The 22323-nt window shown below is 38.3% G+C and overlaps 1 protein-coding gene across 1 annotated transcript in view; it reads left to right on the forward strand.

Moving 5' to 3' along the window:
- Nucleotides 1-22323, forward strand: part of RAD18 (RAD18 E3 ubiquitin protein ligase) — a 329593-nt gene that overhangs the window by 22302 nt on the left and 284968 nt on the right. Inside the window, exon 3 of the mRNA XM_073645023.1 lies at nt 18527-18588. Coding sequence (XP_073501124.1) covers nt 18527-18588 — 62 coding nt within the window. The remainder of the gene's footprint in view (nt 1-18526; nt 18589-22323) is intronic.

The raw sequence follows: 22323 nt of genomic DNA on the forward strand, positions 1-22323 counted from the left end.
TTAGTGTCTGGCTCTCATAACAACTCTCCTGTTGTAATTACCTGGACACTGCAGGGGTCCCTACTTCAAGGAAGGTTGAAATGTCAGCTCTCTCTCACTTCCCCAGTTATAATTAACCCCATATGTTCAATGTGAGGGTGATATGTACCCTCTCCGGGGATGTCTTTATGGATTTTATTTTTTCTCTATGACACTTGCAATCATGGCCACTGCTTTGGGGGCTTCAACCATGAGCGCACATTACTCATATTGGGATGTAAGGGCTACGTGTGGACGTATGAGAGCGGGGTGGCTGCTCAGTTTAAAACCTCAATTAGGCTATGTGCGCACGTTCAGAATTTGAAGCAGAAATTTCCCGAGCGTTTCTGCATCTCCATTGGCAGGAAAAACGCTGCTCGAAAAAATGTGCGGTTTTGCCGCGTTCTTGATGCGGTTTTTTTATGCTTTTTTTTTTTAAGCGCTTTTGTACATCAATGAATGCTTTTTGATGATAAATAAAGTTATTTGGTGGGACATTGCTTAAACCCTTGGATTACCATCAGAACTGGGGTGAGTATATTGGTTAATTTAAATAATTAAAGATTGTGTCTTGTATTTCAAATAAAGTGTTTGCTCAGTGTCTGTTTATTTAACTCTTTACTTTACTTTAATTAGGTTTGGTGATGAAAGGGTCTGATTGACACCTTGTCATCACCAAACAAAAGAGCTGGGTGTCAGCTGATCCCATTCACCCAATTTTCATTAGCATTTCCATTTATGTAATTTATGCAGCAGCTGTGAGCTGCTATTTTTAGCCTAGGAAGGTGCCATTTGCAAACATGGTCCCTGGCCATTACTAACAGCTCACAGCTGTTTCGTTAGCTGCCCCCGATTTGCACTGAGCAGCGCTTTGATGTGGCATATTTTTGTTGCGTCCAAAACCTGGTGTTCGAATGCCGCACTTTTGTTGCCGGTACATGTGAATTCACCTCATATAATGACACTTCAATGGGTCAAAATCTACAGCGGAGACTAGCGTGTACGATACAGAAATTGATGCGCTGCGGGTGAGTTTGGGTACTTGGCCACGATCAGGAGCCGCTGCAGGTTTGACGCTGCGTGTTTATTCAACTTCAAACCCGCAGCGTCAAGATGTTACAGCATAGTGGATGGGATCTCTAGAAATTCCATGTCCGCTATGCGTGCATCTGAGGCTGCTTATCTCCCGTGGACATTGACATGCAGCGTGTCTTTCAGGACCGCAGCAAAGTCTCTGCAACAGAAATTGAACCACTAGAATGTATTGAATGCGGTAAATCCGAATGGTTCAGTGAACACATGCGGATTTACCTGCGTTCAATAGAATGCAACGTTTTGAACGCAGCAAAAAATATCGTCCAAAGCGCTGCTACGTCCGGAACGTGGGCACAGAGCCTAAAATGTAAAAAAAAAAAAAAAAAAAAAAAAAGAAAATGGCATGGGCTCCTGCGTCATTTTTATAACCAGCAGAGGGAAAGCTGACCTCTGGGGGATGATATTAGTAGCCGCGGAAGGGGCCATTAGCCAACAATGTTACCTGGCTATTAATATCAGCCCACAGCTGTTTGTTTAGCCTTTACTGGCTAGATTACAGGGGGACCCAAGAAAAAAATTGATGAAGGGTCCCCCTATAAAATCTAACTTGCAAAGGCTAAACTAGACAGCTACGGGCTGATATTAATGGCCAGGGAAGGGTTCATGAATACTAGCCCCCTCCGCGGCTATTAATATCACCCCTCAGCAGTCCCAGAAATCTGGCGCTTAGTCTCCTCTCTTCCCACTGCTCTGTAGTGGTGGCGAGTGGGGTAATGGGGTTGGGGTTCACGTCAGCCTTGTATTGGCTTCTGACGTGAAGCCCAGGTTAGAAATGGAGGGCGTCTATAAGATCTCCCATTACTAACCGCGTAGTAAAGCTATCGCCGCCTTTACAATAAATACACGGCCAGAATAAAATATTTTAATGAAATAAAAAAACACACGGTTTTAAATTTTTTTTTATTCTCTCTGAACCCGAAGCCTTTGATCTTCTGAAAAAAAATGAAAAAAACAAACAACCGTATCCCTCACCTGTCCGCCGTCACGACGCAGTCCAAGATTACTGCCAACGATTGTCCCTCGGCGATCAGGGTCACTTCTACTGCAGTTACAGCAGCAACCACTCCTATCAGTACACATGCTGCAGGAGGTCACTGGGGTTCATCAGCTTATCAGCCCCGGTGTGCTCACCACCATGGGAACATTCTTGAGAATGTCCCCAGGGTGAGGTCACGTGAGCGATTAGCTGATTGCTCATGTGACTGCAGGTCCTGGCAGCACAGTACACTGCTGGGAGCGAGCGCGCTCCCTGCAGTGTGCCTCCAGGGAGAGCATCGCGGAGGACACCGGGGGGCGCCGGACAGGTGAGTGTAAGGTGTTGTTTTTTTTTTTTTTTCTCTTTTTTTTTAACATCTTGGTAGCCGGCTTTGCTGAGGAGACTTTTGCTTCCCCCAGTAGTAGTCCTCCTCTCACGACCTGGGTAACACCCGCAGCGCATTTCCGCCGCAAATTTGCACCCATTGGCTTTAATTGAAATGCAACAAATCCGCAGGTATGGATATTATACCTGTGGTTTTGCTGCGGTTCAATTCAAGTCAATGGTCGCAAATTCACGGCGGAAACGCGCAAAGAATGGACATGCTGCATCTCTTTCCGCAATGGTAATCCTGAGCAGAAATTTCCGCATCATGGACACAGCACATCAGGATTACCATTGCAATACGTGGCAGGCGGATTACATAGCTTTTTCGCTGCATTTCCGCAGTGAAAAAGCCACGAAAAGACATAAAAAACACTAGGTGTGCACATAGCCTTACTCAGTGTCTGGATCAGTAACCACTTATAGGGGCATTATCTCAATTCCCATACATTCCTGCCGTCTCCCAGTGACAGTCAGGGATGATAAACCTTGTAAAATGAGTAAAGCAGAAAATCAGCTCTGAGATCATCAGGATTGAGTTTGCATGAATTTTTCCACTGATTTGTATCCGGGGGAAGTTATCGGCTGCAGGTGGGTAGCTTCCTCTAGGCTAAATTTTTGCATGGGGGCAAATATCCATCTTCTAGTTGTACCTCTACAGCTGTAATGAGAATGGCAGATTTTTTCTTTTTTTAGTGCATATTTTAATCTGACCTGCTTTAGCTTGCTGACAGTGTTTTGTAGTAAACATTATCAGACCCTATTCGCACATGTTGTATTTAACAGTTTGCCAACAAATTTGATGCAGATTTTGAAGTCTGTGGGATTCTCACAACCTATTCACACGCAATGGAAATTTTCTGGCTGGATTGTTGCAGAAAACATCTGACCCAGAAATAAGTCGTGCCTTTAGTTATTTTATATGAAGACTGCGAGGATTTGCCTCTCGTGTGTGGATCTGCTGCTAACCCACAGCAAATCAGCAGCGAAAAATCCAGGAGTCAGCATTGGATTTTTGATGCAAATTTTAGTAAGATTGTACCAAATGTATTAGAAGGCACCCACAACTGCAGTTTTATACATTCCTAGGCTACTTTCCCATGATGAGTTTTTTTTACGCAGCGTGTATTCCAAGAAATGCAAGTAACCGATTTTACTTTAATGAGTGCAGAAAATCTGCAACATCAAAACCGCACCAGAATCTCATCGTGGGAACGTAGCCTTAAAGTCAGAAAATGAAATCTACATCTCCTACGACCAGTGTAAGTTTCCAATATTTTCTGGCTTAATAAATACGTCTAATATTTGTTGAACCAGCCCCCTCCATGTACTTAAAAGTGGGTGTAATAATTGAAAATTTTGCAACTTAGGTTATGCAATAAAATAATAAATTATGTGAACTAAATGTTAAATGTGTGCCTGGGTTTTTTTGCACCAGTGATGATACAAAACATTTCCATAAGCAATAATAATAGTTTATAAGAGTTTAGAACATTCTGTTTTACTACGGGGGGGGGGACTTAAAAGATTTTGCTCTGAGAACAACATCCCCCACCAAGATCTGTGTCCTTTTAGGTACGGACACTAGAGATGTGGAGTGAACATATGTACGGCAGCTCCGGGCCGGCCACGAGCCGCTGCTCTGTTGTCTGTTCCACTTTATGGAGGATTGCAGAAAATCTCCTGCTTCATCCTCTGCCTGCGAGAAGGGAAATTGCTCATTACATTTCTACCTTGCATAATAAAACACATGAACACCAGAGGGGGATCGCATTCCCCCTTTAGCTGGTTGCTCCACCTATCAAGCATTAGCCAGAATTGGTCTGCATCTTCGAGGAACGGGCGCCAACCGAAAGGTCAATTGTACTTTTGTGCTATTTTATTTCATTGCCGGCTGAAATGAAAATGGCTCAGGAGGTGCCCAACAAATTACTTTGGTTAGGTCTGGATTTTTATTTTCTTTTTCTCTTGTAACGGGTATATTGGACCGGTGATAATGGCTCAGAATTATTAGCATTGGACTTTACATAGACTGTAAAAGCAGCAGCATCAGATCCGATATTTCCATTGCTGATTTGTATTCGTTGTCCAATTACCCTATTGGAGAGATGGTGTTACGACAAAGTTTAGTTAAGTTTCCTGGTCGTCGTCTTCTTTTTGTCTCCAGTGGTTTAGTTACCTGGAGTCGATACTCCATTCTCTCCTAGCTGTAAGAAATATCCGATCTGCACTTGGTTTGTCCATTGCAGCCATTGTGATCAAGCTGAAATGAAGAGAATAGGACTTTAATACGATACAGTGTAGATTGCAGGGTCCAATAGACGTTGCAGCTCAGCTGGAGTTGCGGATCATACCTCTCATACGGAGCAGAGGTGATTCTCTGTTCCGATGTTGCATTCTTATGCTTCACAATTTTATGTCTTATACTCGAGACTCACAATGGCGTTACCCATAAAAGCAGCATGCATCCCCCATGCAGGAGTTTCTCCACTATTGCAAGACTACAATGGTAACCCCGATTCCAAGAACAATTGCAATCTGCCTTTGGTTATTGTCTGCATAAAGGAACCCTAAGGGTATGGGCACACATTTTTGTTTTTTGGTGCAGAATAATTTGCTGCAAATAATCAAGTGTTGGCAGGAAAAACGCTGTGGAAAATGAACACGTTTTCTGCACGTTTTATATTTGAGCTTTTTCCTATTCATTTGAATGAGTGAAAAAACATTGAAAAGATCATTATACTGGAGATTACATTTGTTCATCCACAAGGAAAAGTAAGAAGCATTTCTGAAATGTCATTCACTTTGCTTGTACTGTAAAGTATATAGTTTTTTGTTTTTTTTACCCTTGAAAATCACGGTAAAAAATACAACGTGTGAGTAAGCTTTCAGAGGGTGCTCATACTAACTTTTTTCTGCAGATTTTTTTGAGTAGAAACTCTCAAAACACCAGTAGTTCAAACCCACTAGGCTTTTTTTTTTTGGTTTCTGATCCAAAAAAACTCACATAAGAAAAGTAAAATAAATTGGATGAACATACCCTAAAAGATGGCCAGCTATCAGACAAAGAGTAGTTGGCAGTTTCTCCTGACTCCCACATAAACATTCATGCTCGCCTTGCAGAGTATAGAGAAAGCACTGCCATATTTTTCTGCCCCGCCCCTGCCAACTTCTGCACCCCACTCCTCACCCCTGTAGGCTTTTTTTCTGCCCCTTTTACAGCACCCCTTCCCCTCCCACTACAGGCTCCATCCCTGTTCCATTTCCACTCCGTTCCACGGGCACCTGTTCTCTCTCAAAACTTCTTACCCCCAAAGGCTCCTTTCCCCAGCAGCAAGCTCCTTTTGCGGTCTCTCTCCTTGGCAGCAAGCTCCTTTTGCGGTCTCTCTCCTTGGCGGCTAGCTCCTTTGCGGTCTCTTCCTTGGCGACTAGCTCCTTTTCAGTCTTTTGCTTGGTGGCTAGCTCCTTTTTGGCCTCTTCCTTGGTGGCTAGCTCCTTTCTGGTCTCTTCCTTGGCGGCTAGCTCCTTTCCGGTCTCTTCCTTGGCGGCTAGCTCCTTTCCGGTCTCTTCCTTGGCGGCTAGCTCCTTTCCCGTCTCTTCCTTGGCGGCTAGCTCCTTTCCCGTCTCTTCCTTGGCGTCTAGCTCCTTTTCCCGTTTCTTCCTTGGCGTCTAGCTCCTTTTCCCGTCTCCTCCTTGGCGTCTAGCTCCTTTTCCCGTCTCCTCCTTGGCGGCTAGCTCCTTTTCCCGTCTCCTCCTTGGCGGCTAGCTCCTTTTCCCGTCTCCTCCTTGGCGGCTAGCTCCTTTTCCCGTCTCCTCCTTGGCGGCTAGCTCCTTTTCCCGTCTCCTCCTTGGCGGCTAGCTCCTTTTCCCGTCTCCTCCTTTGCGGCTAGCTCCTTTTCCCGTCTCCTCCTTTGCGGCTAGCTCCTTTTCCCGTCTCCTCCTTTGCGGCTAGCTCCTTTTCCCGTCTCCTCCTTTGCGGCTAGCTCCTTTTCCCGTCTCCTCCTTTGCGGCTAGCTCCTTTTCCCGTCTCCTCCTTTGCGGCTAGCTCCTTTTCCCGTCTCCTCCTTTGCGGCTAGCTCCTTTTCCCGTCTCCTCCTTTGCGGCTAGCTCCTTTTCCCGTCTCCTCCTTTGCGGCTAGCTCCTTTTCCCGTCTCCTCCTTTGCGGCTAGCTCCTTTTCCCGTCTCCTCCTTTGCGGCTAGCTCCTTTTCCCGTCTCCTCCTTTGCGGCTAGCTCCTTTTCCCGTCTCCTCCTTTGCGGCTAGCTCCTTTTCCCGTCTCCTCCTTTGCGGCTAGCTCCTTTTCCCGTCTCCTCCTTTGCGGCTAGCTCCTTTTCCCGTCTCCTCCTTTGCGGCTAGCTCCTTTTCCCGTCTCCTCCTTTGCGGCTAGCTCCTTTTCCCGTCTCCTCCTTTGCGGCTAGCTCCTTTTCCCGTCTCCTCCTTTGCGGCTAGCTCCTTTTCCCGTCTCCTCCTTGGCGGCTAGCTCCTTTTCCCGTCTCCTCCTTGGCGGCTAGCTCCTTTCTGGTCCCTCCCTCGGCTGTACCCCCCTTTTCCCTCCTAGATAGCTTCCTAGATCTGCTTATTGGGGCTTTGTCTTAGGAAGTTTAAGCAAAGTTGAGGTTTAGGAAAGTCACATTTATCATTTATGTTCATAAAATCCTACTCCAGCCACAATCTTACTCCCTGTGAGGATGACCTATGGAAAGCTTTCCATATAGAGACCTGCCGTTACTGAAGAGTAATGAGCATCTTCCGATGCTCCGGCCTTGACTCCGAGATGTAAATTTCTCCATTAGTAAAATCTGATTTATGACTGCAAGATTCATAAATCTTCCCTAAATGCTGACGAAAGCAGCGACTAATTGTGTGCAATGCCTCACAAATCCGGTTACCGCTCATGTTTATTTATATCATGCGCAGCGCTCTCCTTGTGTATGAAGCCAAAGCAGCACATGAAAATGCAGCTACTCGCATCGTAAAGATGGTAAATTCTGTAACTGGACGCTAAACGCTTTTATTCCTGGAGCCGCTCTAATTGAGACGTTATTGCTCATTTTCTAAATATTTATTTTACATTTGCATTCCCTACGGCAGAAAGCAAGAGTTCAGGATTATTGCTGCACCGAACGGTTTCCTAATCCCCATTAGATGTAAAATTAATGGTGCAATGTCCCAAAGAATAATTTTCTTTTTAAAATTAATAAATTTGTTACGAAGCTTGTTTTGCTTAATAAAACCATAATATTCTCAAGATTGAAAGATATTAATATTACCAAGAAAACCGAAATATAATATATGATGTCCCAATCACAGAAGTATCACTTCTCTGACCAGTGATTTACTAATCAATGTGACATTAAGGCCTATATCAGTGTACATAGGGGGCAGTATTATAGTAGTTATATTCTTGTACATAGGGGGCAGTATTATAGTAGTTATATTCTTGTACATAGGGGCAGTATTATAGTAGTTATATTCTTGTACATAGGGGGCAGTATTATAGTAGTTATATTCTTGTACATAGGGGGCAGTATTATAGTAGTTATATTCTTGTACATAGGGGGCAGTATTATAGTAGTTATATTCTTGTACATAGGGGGCAGTATTATAGTACTTATATTCTTGTACATAGGGGGCAGTATTATAGTAGTTATATTCTTGTACATAGGGGGCAGTATTATAGTAGTTATATTCTTGTACATAGGGGGCAGTATTATAGTACTTATATTCTTGTACATAGGGGGCAGTATTATAGTACTTATATTCTTGTACATAGGGGGCAGTATTATAGTACTTATATTCTTGTACATAGGGGCAGTATTATAGTAGTTATATTCTTGTACATAGGGGCAGTATTATAGTAGTTATATTCTTGTACATAGGGGCAGTATTATAGTAGTTATATTCTTGTACATAGGGGCAGTATTATAGTAGTTATATTCTTGTGTATAGGGGTCAGTATTATAGTAGTTATATTCTTGTACATAGGGGGCAGTATTATAGTAGTTATATTCTTGTACATAGGGGCAGCATTATAGTAGTTATATTCTTGTACATAGGGGGCAGTATTATAGTAGTTATATTCTTGTACATAGGAGCAGTATTATAGTAGTTATATTCTTGTACATAGGGGCAGTATTATAGTAGTTATATTCTTGTGTATAGGGGTCAGTATTATAGTAGTTATATTCTTGTACATAGGAGCAGTATTATAGTAGTTATATTCTTGTACATAGGGGGCAGTATTATAGTAGTTTTATTCTTGTACATAGGGGGCAGTATTATAGTAGTTTTATTCTTGTACATAGGAGCAGTATTATAGTAGTTATATTCTTGTGTATAGGAGTAGTATTATAGTAGTTATATTCTTGTACTTAGGAGCAGTATTATAGTAGTTATATTCTTGTACATAGGAGCAGTATTGTAGTAGTTATATTCTTGTACATAGGGAGCAGTATTATAGTAGTTATATTCTTGTACATGGGAGCAGTATTATAGTAGTTATATTCTTGTACATGGGAGCAGTATTATAGTAGTTATATTCTTGTACATAGGGGCAGTATTATAGTGGTTATATTCTTGTACATATGAGCAGTATTATAGTGGTTATATTCTTGTACATAGGAGCAGTATTATAGTAGTTGTATTCTTGTACATAGCAGTATTATAGTAGATATATTCTTGTACATAGGGGCAGTATTATAGTAGTTATATTCTTGTACATAGGGGCAGTATTATAGTAGTTATATTCTTGTGTATAGGGGTCAGTATTATAGTAGTTATATTCTTGTACATAGGAGCAGTATTATAGTAGTTATATTCTTGTACATAGGGGGCAGTATTATAGTAGTTTTATTCTTGTACATAGGGGGCAGTATTATAGTAGTTTTATTCTTGTACATAGGAGCAGTATTATAGTAGTTATATTCTTGTGTATAGGAGTAGTATTATAGTAGTTATATTCTTGTACTTAGGAGCAGTATTATAGTAGTTATATTCTTGTACATAGGAGCAGTATTGTAGTAGTTATATTCTTGTACATAGGGAGCAGTATTATAGTAGTTATATTCTTGTACATGGGAGCAGTATTATAGTAGTTATATTCTTGTACATGGGAGCAGTATTATAGTAGTTATATTCTTGTACATAGGGGCAGTATTATAGTGGTTATATTCTTGTACATATGAGCAGTATTATAGTAGTTATATTCTTGTACATAGGAGCAGTATTATAGTAGTTGTATTCTTGTACATAGCAGTATTATAGTAGATATATTCTTGTACATAGGGGCAGTATTATAGTAGTTATATTCTTGTACATAGGGGTAGTATTATAGTAGTTATATTCTTGTACATAGGGGGCAGTATTATAGTAGTTATATTCTTGTACATAGGAGCAGTATTATAGTAGTTATATTCTTGTACATAGGGGGCAGTATTATAGTAGTTATATTCTTGTACATAGGGGCAGTATTATAGTAGTTATATTCTTGTACTTAGGGGCAGTATTATAGTAGTTATATTCTTGTACATAGGGGGCAGTATTATAGTAGTTATATTCTTGTACATAGGGTATTATAGTAGTTATATTCTTGTACATAGGAGCAGTATTATAGTAATATTCTTGTACATTGGGGGGCAGTATTATAGTAGTTATATTCTTGTACATAGGGGCAGTATTATAGTAGTTATATTCTTGTCCATAGAGGCAGTATTATAGTAGTTATATTCTTGTATATAGGAGCAGTATTATAATAGTTATATTCTTGTACATAGGGAGCAGTATTATAGTATTTATATTCCTGTACATAGGAGCAGTATTATAGTAGTTATATTCCTGTACATAGGGAGCAGTATTATAGTAGTTATATTCTTGTACATGGGAGCAGTATTATAGTAGTTATATTCTTGTACATGGGAGCAGTATTATAGTAGTTATATTCTTCTACATAGGGTATTATAGTATTTATATTCTTGTACATAGGAGCAGTATTATAGTAGTTATATTCTTCTACATAGGGGGCAGTATTATAGTAGTTATATTCTTGTACATAGGGGGCAGTATTATAGTAGTTATATTCTTGTACATAGGGGGCAGTATTATAGTAGTTATATTCTTGTACATAGGGGCAGTATTATAGTAGTTATATTCTTGTACATAGGGGGCAGTATTATAGTAGTTATATTCTTGTACATAGGGGGCAGTATTATAGTAGTTATATTCTTGTACATAGGGGGCAGTATTATAGTAGTTATATTCTTGTACATAGGGGGCAGTATTATAGTAGTTATATTCTTGTACATAGGGGCAGTATTATAGTAGTTATATTCTTGTACATAGGAGCAGTATTATGGTAGTTATATTCTTGTACATAGGAGCAGTATTATGGTAGTTATATTGTACATAGGGGGCAGTATTATAGTAGTTATATTCTTGTACATAGGGGCAGTATTATAGTAGTTATATTCTTGTACATAGGGGGCAGTATTATAGTAGTTATATTCTTGTACATAGGAGCAGTATTATGGTAGTTATATTCTTGTACATAGGGGGCAGTATTATAGTAGTTATATTCTTGTACATAGAGGCAGTATTATAGTAGTTATATTCTTGTACATAGGAGCAGTATTATAGTAGTTATATTCTTGTATATAGGAGCAGTATTATAATAGTTATATTCTTGTACATAGGGAGCAGTATTATAGTATTTATATTCTTGTACATAGGGAGCAGTATTATAGTATTTATATTCCTGTACATAGGAGCAGTATTATAGTAGTTATATTCTTGTACATAGGGAGCAGTATTATTGTAGTTATATTCTTGTACATAGGGGGCAGTATTATTGTAGTTATATTCTTGTACATAGGGGGCAGTATTATAGTAGTTATATTCTTGTACATAGGGGCAGTATTATAGTAGTTATATTCTTGTATATAGGAGCAGTATTATAATAGTTATATTCTTGTACATAGGGAGCAGTATTATAGTATTTATATTCTTGTACATAGGGAGCAGTATTATAGTATTTATATTCTTGTACATAGGGAGCAGTATTACAGTATTTATATTCCTGTACATAGGAGCAGTATTATAGTAGTTATATTCTTGTACATAGGGAGCAGTATTATAGTAGTTATATTCTTGTACATAGGGGCAGTATTATAGTAGTTATATTCTTGTACATAGGGGCAGTATTATAGTAGTTATATTCTTGCACATAGGGGCAGTATTATAGTAGTTATATTCTTGCACATAGGGGCAGTATTATAGTAGTTATATTCTTGTACATAGGGGCAGTATTATAGTAGTTATATTCTTGTACATAAGGGCAGTATTATAGCAGTTATCTTCTTGTACATAGGAGCAGTATTATAGTAGTTATATTCTTGTACATAGGAGCAGTATTATAGTAGTTATATTCTTGTACATAGGGTATTATAGTATTTATATTCTTGTACATAGGAGCAGTATTATAGTAGTTATATTCTTGTACATAGGGGGCAGTATTATAGTAGTTATATTCTTGTACATAGGGGGCAGTATTATAGTAGTTATATTCTTGTACATAGGGGCAGTATTATAGTAGTTATTTTCTTGTACTTAGGGGCAGTATTATGGTAGTTATATTCTTGTACATAGGAGCAGTATTATAGTAGTTATATTCTTGTATATAGGAGCAGTATTATAATAGTTATATTCTTGTACATAGGGAGCAGTATTATAGTATTTATATTCCTGTACATAGGAGCAGTATTATAGTAGTTATATTCTTGTACATAGGGAGCAGTATTATAGTAGTTATATTCCTGTACATAGGGTATTATAGTAGTTATATTCTTGTACATAGGAGCAGTATTATGGTAGTTATATTCTTGTACATAGGGGCAGTATTATAGTAGTTATATTCTTGTACATAGGGGCAGTATTATAGTAGTTATATTCTTGTACATAGAGGCAGTATTATAGTAGTTATATTCTTGTACATAGGAGCAGTATTATGGTAGTTATATTCTTGTACATAGGAGCAGTATTATGGTAGTTATATTGTACATAGGGGGCAGTATTATAGTAGTTATATTCTTGTACATAGGGGCAGTATTATAGTAGTTATATTCTTGTACATAGGGGGCAGTATTATAGTAGTTATATTCTTGTACATAGGGGGCAGTATTATAGTAGTTATATTCTTGTACATAGGGGGCAGTATTATAGTAGTTATATTCTTGTACATAGGGGCAGTATTATAGTAGTTATATTCTTGTACATAGGGGGCAGTATGATAGTAGTTATATTCTTGTACATAGGAGCAGTATTATGGTAGTTATATTCTTGTACATAGGAGCAGTATTATGGTAGTTATATTGTACATAGGGGGCAGTATTATAGTAGTTATATTCTTGTACATAGGGGCAGTATTATAGTAGTTATATTCTTGTACATAGGGGGCAGTATTATAGTAGTTATATTCTTGTACATAGGGGGCAGTATTATAGTAGTTATATTCTTGTACATAGGGGGCAGTATTATAGTAGTTATATTCTTGTACATAGGGGGCAGTATTATAGTAGTTATATTCTTGTACATAGAGGCAGTATTATAGTAGTTATATTCTTGTACATAGAGGCAGTATTATAGTAGTTATATTCTTGTACATAGGAGCAGTATTATAGTAGTTATATTCTTGTATATAGGAGCAGTATTATAATAGTTATATTCTTGTAGATAGGGAGCAGTATTATAGTATTTATATTCTTGTACATAGGGAGCAGTATTATAGTATTTATATTCCTGTACATAGGAGCAGTATTATAGTAGTTATATTCTTGTACATAGGGAGCAGTATTATTGTAGTTATATTCTTGTACATAGGGGGCAGTATTATAGTAGTTATATTCTTGTACATAGAGGCAGTATTATAGTAGTTATATTCTTGTACATAGGGGGCAGTATTATAGTAGTTATATTCTTGTATATAGGAGCAGTATTATAATAGTTATATTCTTGTACATAGGGAGCAGTATTATAGTATTTATATTCTTGTACATAGGGAGCAGTATTATAGTATTTATATTCTTGTACATAGGGAGCAGTATTATAGTATTTATATTCCTGTACATAGGAGCAGTATTATAGTAGTTATATTCCTGTACATAGGAGCAGTATTATAGTAGTTATATTCTTGTACATAGGGAGCAGTATTATAGTAGTTATATTCTTGTACATAGGGGCAGTATTATAGTAGTTATATTCTTGTACATAGGGGCAGTATTATAGTAGTTATATTCTTGCACATAGGGGCAGTATTATAGTAGTTATATTCTTGCACATAGGGGCAGTATTATAGTAGTTATATTCTTGTACATAGGGGCAGTATTATAGTAGTTATATTCTTGTACATAAGGGCAGTATTATAGTAGTTATCTTCTTGTACATAGGAGCAGTATTATAGTAGTTATATTCTTGTACATAGGAGCAGTATTATAGTAGTTATATTCTTGTACATAGGGTATTATAGTATTTATATTCTTGTACATAGGAGCAGTATTATAGTAGTTATATTCTTGTACATAGGGGGCAGTATTATAGTAGTTATATTCTTGTACATAGGGGGCAGTATTATAGTAGTTATATTCTTGTACATAGGGGCAGTATTATAGTAGTTATTTTCTTGTACTTAGGGGCAGTATTATGGTAGTTATATTCTTGTACATAGGAGCAGTATTATAGTAGTTATATTCTTGTATATAGGAGCAGTATTATAATAGTTATATTCTTGTACATAGGGAGCAGTATTATAGTATTTATATTCCTGTACATAGGAGCAGTATTATAATAGTTATATTCTTGTACATAGGGAGCAGTATTATAGTAGTTATATTCCTGTACATAGGGTATTATAGTAGTTATATTCTTGTACATAGGAGCAGTATTATGGTAGTTATATTCTTGTACATAGGGGCAGTATTATAGTAGTTATATTCTTGTACATAGGGGCAGTATTATAGTAGTTATATTCTTGTACATAGAGGCAGTATTATAGTAGTTATATTCTTGTACATAGGAGCAGTATTATAGTAGTTATATTCTTGTATATAGGAGCAGTATTATAATAGTTATATTCTTGTACATAGGGAGCAGTATTATAGTATTTATATTCCTGTACATAGGAGCAGTATTATAGTAGTTATATTCTTGTACATAGGGAGCAGTATTATAGTAGTTATATTCTTGTACATAGGGGCAGTATTATAGTAGTTATATTCTTGTACATAGAGGCAGTATTATAGTAGTTATATTCTTGTACATAGGGGGCAGTATTATAGTAGTTATATTCTTGTATATAGGAGCAGTCTTATAATAGTTATATTCTTGTACATAGGGAGCAGTATTATAGTATTTATATTCTTGTACATAGGGAGCAGTATTATAGTATTTATATTCCTGTACATAGGAGCATTATTATAGTAGTTATATTCTTGTACATAGGGAGCAGTATTATAGTAGTTATATTCTTGTACATAGGGGCAGTATTATAGTAGTTATATTCTTGTACATAGGGGCAGTATTATAGTAGTTATATTCTTGCACATAGGGGCAGTATTATAGTAGTTATATTCTTGCACATAGGGGCAGTATTATAGTAGTTATATTCTTGTACATAGGGGCAGTATTATAGTAGTTATCTTCTTGTACATAGGAGCAGTATTATAGTAGTTATATTCTTGTACATAGGAGCAGTATTATAGTAGTTATATTCTTGTACATAGGGTATTATAGTATTTATATTCTTGTACATAGGAGCAGTATTATAGTAGTTATATTCTTGTACATAGGGGGCAGTATTATAGTAGTTATATTCTTGTACATAGGGGCAGTATTATAGTAGTTATTTTCTTGTACTTAGGGGCAGTATTATAGTAGTTATATTCTTGTACATAGGAGCAGTATTATAGTAGTTATATTCTTGTACATAGGGGCAGTATTATAGTAGTTATATTCTTGTACATAGGAGCAGTATTAAAGCCGTTATATTCTTGTACATAGGGGGCAGTATTATAGTAGTTATATTCTTGTACATAGGGGGCAGTATGATAGTTATTCTTGTACATAGGGGGCAGTATTATAGTAGTTATATTCTTGTACATAGGGGGCAGTATTATAGTAGTTATATTCTTGTACATAGGGGGCAGTATTATAGTAGTTATATTCTTGTACATAGGGGGCAGTATTATAGTAGTTATATTCTTGTACATAGGGGGCAGTATTATAGTAGTTATATTCTTGTACATAGGGGCATTATTATAGTAGTTATATTCTTGTACATAGGGGGCAGTATTATAGTAGTTATATTCTTGTATATAGGAGCAGTATTATGATAGTTATATTCTTGTACATAGGGGCAGAATTATAGTAGTTATATTCTTGTACATAGGGGGCAGTATTATAGCAGTTATATTCTTGTACATAGGGGCAGTATTATAGTAGTTATATTCTTGTACATAGGGGCAGTATTATAGTAGTTATATTCTTGTACATAGGGGCAGTATTATAGTAGTTATATTCTTGTACATAGGGGCAGTATTATAGTAGTTATATTCTTGTACATAGGAGCAGTATTATAGTAGTTATATTCTTGTACATAGGGGGCAGTATTATAGTAGTTATATTCTTATACATAGGGGGCAGTATTATAGTAGTTATATTCTTGTACATAGGGGGCAGTATTATAGTAGTTATATTCTTGTACATAGGAGCAGTATTATGGTAGTTATATTCTTGTACATATGGGCAGTATTATAGTAGTTATATTCTTGTACATAGGAGCAGTATTATAGTAGTTATATTCTTGTATATAGGAGCAGTATTATAATAGTTATATTCTTGTACATAGGGAGCAGTATTATAGTATTTATATTCCTGTACATAGGAGCAGTATTATAGTAGTTATATTCTTGTACATAGGGAGCAGTATTATAGTAGTTATATTCTTGTACATAGGAGCAGTATTATGGTAGTTATATTCTTCTACATAGGGGCAGTATTATAGTAGTTATATTCTTGTACATAGGGGCAGTATTATAGTAGTTATATTCTTGTACATAGGAGCAGTATTATGGTAGTTATATTCTTCTACATAGGGGCAGTATTATAGTAGTTATATTCTTGTACATAGAGGCAGTATTATAGTAGTTATATTCTTGTACATAGGAGCAGTATTATAGTAGTTATATTCTTGTATATAGGAGCAGTATTATAATAGTTATATTCTTGTACATAGGGAGCAGTATTATAGTATTTATATTCCTGTACATAGGAGCAGTATTATAGTAGTTATATTCTTGTACATAGGGAGCAGTATTATAGTAGTTATATTCTTGTACATAGGAGCAGTATTATGGTAGTTATATTCTTCTACATAGGGGCAGTATTATAGTAGTTATATTCTTGTACATAGGGGCAGTATTATAGTAGTTATATTCTTGTACATAGGAGCAGTATTATGGTAGTTATATTCTTCTACATAGGGGCAGTATTATAGTAGTTATATTCTTGTACATAGAGGCAGTATTATAGTAGTTATATTCTTGTACATAGGAGCAGTATTATAGTAGTTATATTCTTGTATATAGGAGCAGTATTATAATAGTTATATTCTTGTACATAGGGAGCAGTATTATAGTATTTATATTCTTGTACATAGGGAGCAGTATTATAGTATTTATATTCTTGTACATAGGAGCAGTATTATAGTAGTCATATTCTTGTACATAGGGAGCAGTATTATAGTAGTTATATTCTTGTACATAGGGGCAGTATTATAGTAGTTATATTCTTGTACATAGAGACAGTATTATAGTAGTTATATTCTTGTACATAGGGTGCAGTATTATAGTAGTTATATTCTTGTATATAGGAGCAGTATTATAATAGTTATATACTTGTACATAGGGAGCAGTATTATAGTATTTATATTCTTGTACATAGGGAGCAGTATTATAGTATTTATATTCTTGTACATAGGGAGCAGTATTATTGTAGTTATATTCTTGTACATAGGGGCAGTATTATAGTAGTTATATTCTTGTACATAGGAGCAGTATTATAGTAGTTATATTCTTGTACATAGGAGCAGTATTATAGTAGTTATATTCTTGTACATAGGGAGCAGTATTATAGTAATTACATTCTTGTACATAGGGAGCAGTATTATAGTAGTTATATTCTTGTACATAGGAACAGTATTATAGTAGTTATATTCTTGTACATAGGAGCAGTATTATAGTAGTTATATTCTTGTACATAGGGGCAGTATTATAGTAGTTACATTCTTGTACATAGGGGGCAGTATAATAGTAGTATATTCAATGATTCTGCTCTCTGTCCGTTCAGTGTTGGATGGATGAATACGTTCCTGTAATGTCGCGGTATAGTGTACAGACCAGTACGTCTGTATGTGTTTACAGCACAATATATAGAGCGAGCGTCTTCCCCTTGGGACGTGATATTCTGCTCCATTGTCACAATGATGCACTAGATGTAAATGAAGGTGTAAATTCTGTGTGATCAGGACTGCTATCCGGGTGTATAGGGTGATGTATACTGAGCCTGTAGTGTAATGTGGTAGCTGTGTATACCGCCGTACGTTTATTGAGTATTTACAGCTCGGGTACCGGCTTTACTATGTGTTTATATATCTCCAGTAGATCTTTAGCTTCTTTTGGATTTTAATGAACCTGATGAGTTTTGAAGACGTGAGAACAAAATGTATCTGATTGTAATTCAGCGTCTCCAAATGAACGATGGCGGTGACCACCGTACGTGCGTCTTGGTAACAAAGCTCCGCTTGTGGAGTGCAATCATCTGCGGTGTAATCTCCTCCCTGCAATTAGCACAAGGACGCATCCTGTGGGAGCAGCAATTCGTGTTCATTCTGGAGAAATAGTCTCTAGGTTTTTGTACTTTTTGATGTTTTGTTTTTTTTTCCGTCAGGTTTGTGAACACACAATGTGCTGATTTCTGTGCCGCAATAACATGTTTTTCCCTCTGTTCACAGACTGTTCCCTTTGCATCAGGAAGTTTCTGTCGTACAAGACGCAGTGTCCCACCTGCTGTGCGGTAGGTCCTTACAGCTACCATTTCTTTTCTGACCTCTGTAAGACCTGCGCTGGATGCCATCTTGGCCACATCCTTTGCCAAACACCTTAAATGCATTTTTTTGTTTGCGTTCCAGCAGTAAATTGCAGCACAGTGTGTAAACGTGCCCATTAAAGACGCAGCCATTTTTCGATTTGCTTTTTTCCCCTCCCCTTTTTCCAAAATCCATAATGATTATTTTTTCTGTCAATACAGCCGTTTAATGTTTTTTTTTTTTCTGGAAGTGATGTAGAGCAGAATTACACCATTTTTTAAATGTATATTTGTACTAAAACACAAAAATTATTTATTCATATTGGGGGTGAAATGGTTAAAAAAAATCAGTACAATTACAGTACAAACACTATGGGACCATTTACATGTCTAATTTTGATCTGAGGGTCTGATCAAAATCTGCAATTCAAGTCTATAGGTCTGTGAAAAAAATTGGGCTGCACTCCAATTACGTCTGAGTGCGTTCCTATTTTCACGGACTGTCAGAATGGAGAAATTGTGTCCACCCCCATTTCTCCACATACAAGAAAATCTGATGAGACTCTTACCACTCTCTGATCAGAATAATCAATTAAATTTTTTTTGCATAAAAGAAAATTGAAAGTCTGTTCTTTGGGGTTGGGGGGGGGCGTTGTAGGGAGGTCATACAGGCACGTAGAGGCCACACACAATACTCAGCCTCATCAGGAGCATGCCCAGGCGTTGTAGGGAGGTTATACAGGCACGTAGAGGCCACACACAATACTCAGCCTCATCAGGAGCATGCCCAGGTGTTGTAGGGAGGTCATACAGGCACGTGGAGGCCACACAGAATACTGAGACTCATCAGGAGCATGCTCAGGCGTTGTAGGGAGGTCATACAGGCACGTGGAGGCCACACACAATACTCAACCTCATCAGGAGCATGCCCAGGCGTTGTAGGGAGGTCATACAGGCACGTGGAGGCCACACACAATACTCAGCCTCATCAGGAGCATGCCCAGGCGTTGTAGGGAGGTCATACGGGCAAGTGGAGGCCACACACAATACTCAGCCTCATCAGGAGCATGCCCAGGCGTTGTAGGGAGGTCATACAGGCACGTGGAGGCCACACACAATACTCAGCCTCATCAGGAGCATGCCCAGGCGTTGTAGGGAGGTCATACAGGCACGTGGAGGCCACACACAATACTCGGCCTCATAAGGAGCATGCCCAGGCATTGTAGGGAGGTCATACGGGCAAGTGGAGGCCACACACAATACTCAGCCTCATCAGGAGCATGCCCAGGCGTTGTAGGGAGGTCATACAGGCACGTGGAGGCCACACACAATACGGAGACTCATTTTGACTTGTTTTAAGCACATTAGATCAAAGTTGGATCAGCCTGTAGTGTGTTTTTCCACTTTAATTTTGGGGGTGACTCCAAATCCAGGCCTCCATTGGTTAATAAATGTGATTTCCATTGATGATTGTTGTGTGATTTTGTTGTCAGCACATTCAGCTTTCTACAGAACAAAGTTTTCAATGAGAAGATTTCATTCGTTCAGATCTAGGATGGGGTATTTCAGTGTTCCCTTTATTTTTTTGAGCAGTGTATATATCTATCTATCTCTGGGAAACTGAGCCCCCATTGATATCTCAAGAATGGGGGGTACAGAAGTTCACAATAGTTCACAGGAGTCACCTTCTCTGTTCTCACGGGACTGATGAAATGACTTTCTCCCATAGAGGTGAATGGAGCCATGGTCTCTGCACTTCTTTCACACAAGTGACTTTGGGACCCCTCAGTTGCTCGCAGAATATTTAAGAAGACTTCTTCTGGAGGTGAACTAATATTGTTGGCTGCCAGAGGGAGCAGGAGACTGATTCTGTCTATAGTTCAACCCTAACAACACAAGTTGGGTACTTATGGAAAAAAATATGAGAACTTAAAAACACTATTTTTATGTGCTAGAAACTTTGTAAATTACATCAAGGTTACGGTCCCACGAGCGATGATTCTCCCATGTGAGAGATTCTGCTTCATTATGCTAATGACAGTTTACTGTGCTACAATTCGCTCATGGGAGAGAATCAGATCACGGGTACGGAGAACTTAATTTCTCCATTGTCTGAGCCTGCGTTTTTTGGACTGCACTCGGATGACATCTGAGTACAGCTTGATGTTTTACATGTATCCATAGATTTAAATGCGTGCACGTGCTCCAATTCACGGAGACAATCGCAATATGCTGTGATTTTTATTTTTTATTCTTTTGCTCATGTCGAATTGGAATGAGAAAAAAATGAGCAGATCCGCACTGCCCCATAGTACAAGATTGGGTTCAGTGCTATCCGATAAAACATTGGCCGTGTTATACACTCGTGTGAGCGACCCCCAAGACAAATATTAGCCACAATTCAGCACTATTCATATAAAATAATGTAACAGCTTTAAGTTCCCCAGGGAGGGTTCAGGTTTTTGCAGGAACGCGCTGCGGAGATGTTTCTTCCGATGCAGTAAATTGCTTACAAGTATTTTCATGTTTATTGATTGAGATTGATGGAAGGATCTGCAGCTGCGGTACAAAGGCATGTTCTGCTCAGCGCCATAGATAAGAGGCAGGTTATGTGCTACGTAGACGATCAGTCCTTCCCCTGACTGCTGCATCGTATGTACATTTACTGCAGGGACTGCACAAGTTCCAGTTTTGCCTTTAAAGGGCCTTTCTGCAGATTTGTACCTATAGTCAACCCTTGATCAGATTTGGGTTTACCTATATTTCTGCCAATAATGGCAGCTCCTTTGTTTTCAGTAGGAAGCAGGAAACATAATCAGCGGCAAGTTTACTTTGATTATAGAGGAAATATAGATCAAGTCCCCAGTTCTGCTCCATTTATTACCGGGACTGCTCATACGGACGAGCTACCGTTTCATTTTTCTGCACTTCTACCTGAATCGCTTCCTTTTGTGATGATTTTTAGAGCGTGATGCCAAGTAAAGCAGCAAATTCGTATACATCCACTTATACCGGCTGCTCTAGACACTAGATATGGCCCCTGTGTCCTTTTCCAGGGTCTGGTAGTTTTCTGTGTTTTTCTACACTGCAGCCAGTGCCTACATAAAAGACCTGATGGCAGGGAAACCTAGATTGCATTAAAGGGAACCTGTCACATTAAAGAGAATATCTGACCTGCTGGTGGTGCAAGAGGCAGCATAACCTGTATTTTACTTATGCAGTCTAGAGGGACTTCCTAATCAGTGCTTTGCAGTCTTCCCTGTTTATGTATGTATGTATGGAAAGATCACTGACTGGCGGTGCTAGCTACATGTAAATACCATTTTCAATCTCTGACAGTGGCACATAATTGATTGTGAACCATGTAGCACCTGATTGCCTCATCAGCCCTCTGTGACCCACCAATGATCACTATGGCATTCAGCCCGCTTATACGCATAACATAGGAGACTCAGAGACTGCTGTATACACATCACATAGGAGACAATGATGCTGTATACACATCACAAAGGAGACACTGAGACTGCTGTATACACATCATAAAGGCGACAACAAGACTGCTCTATATAAATCACATAGGAGACAGTGAGACTGCCGTATAAATCACATAGGAGACGCCGAGACTGCCGTATACAGCACATAGGAGACGCCGAGACTGCCGTATAAATCACATAGGAGACGCAGAGACTGCCGTATAAATCACATAGGAGACTGCCGTATAAA

This window comes from Phyllobates terribilis, unplaced genomic scaffold, assembly GCF_046119375.1.
Source record: "Phyllobates terribilis strain yellow unplaced genomic scaffold, ASM4611937v1 Scaffold_8__6_contigs__length_399053987, whole genome shotgun sequence".
Taxonomy (NCBI): Eukaryota; Metazoa; Chordata; class Amphibia; order Anura; family Dendrobatidae; genus Phyllobates; species Phyllobates terribilis.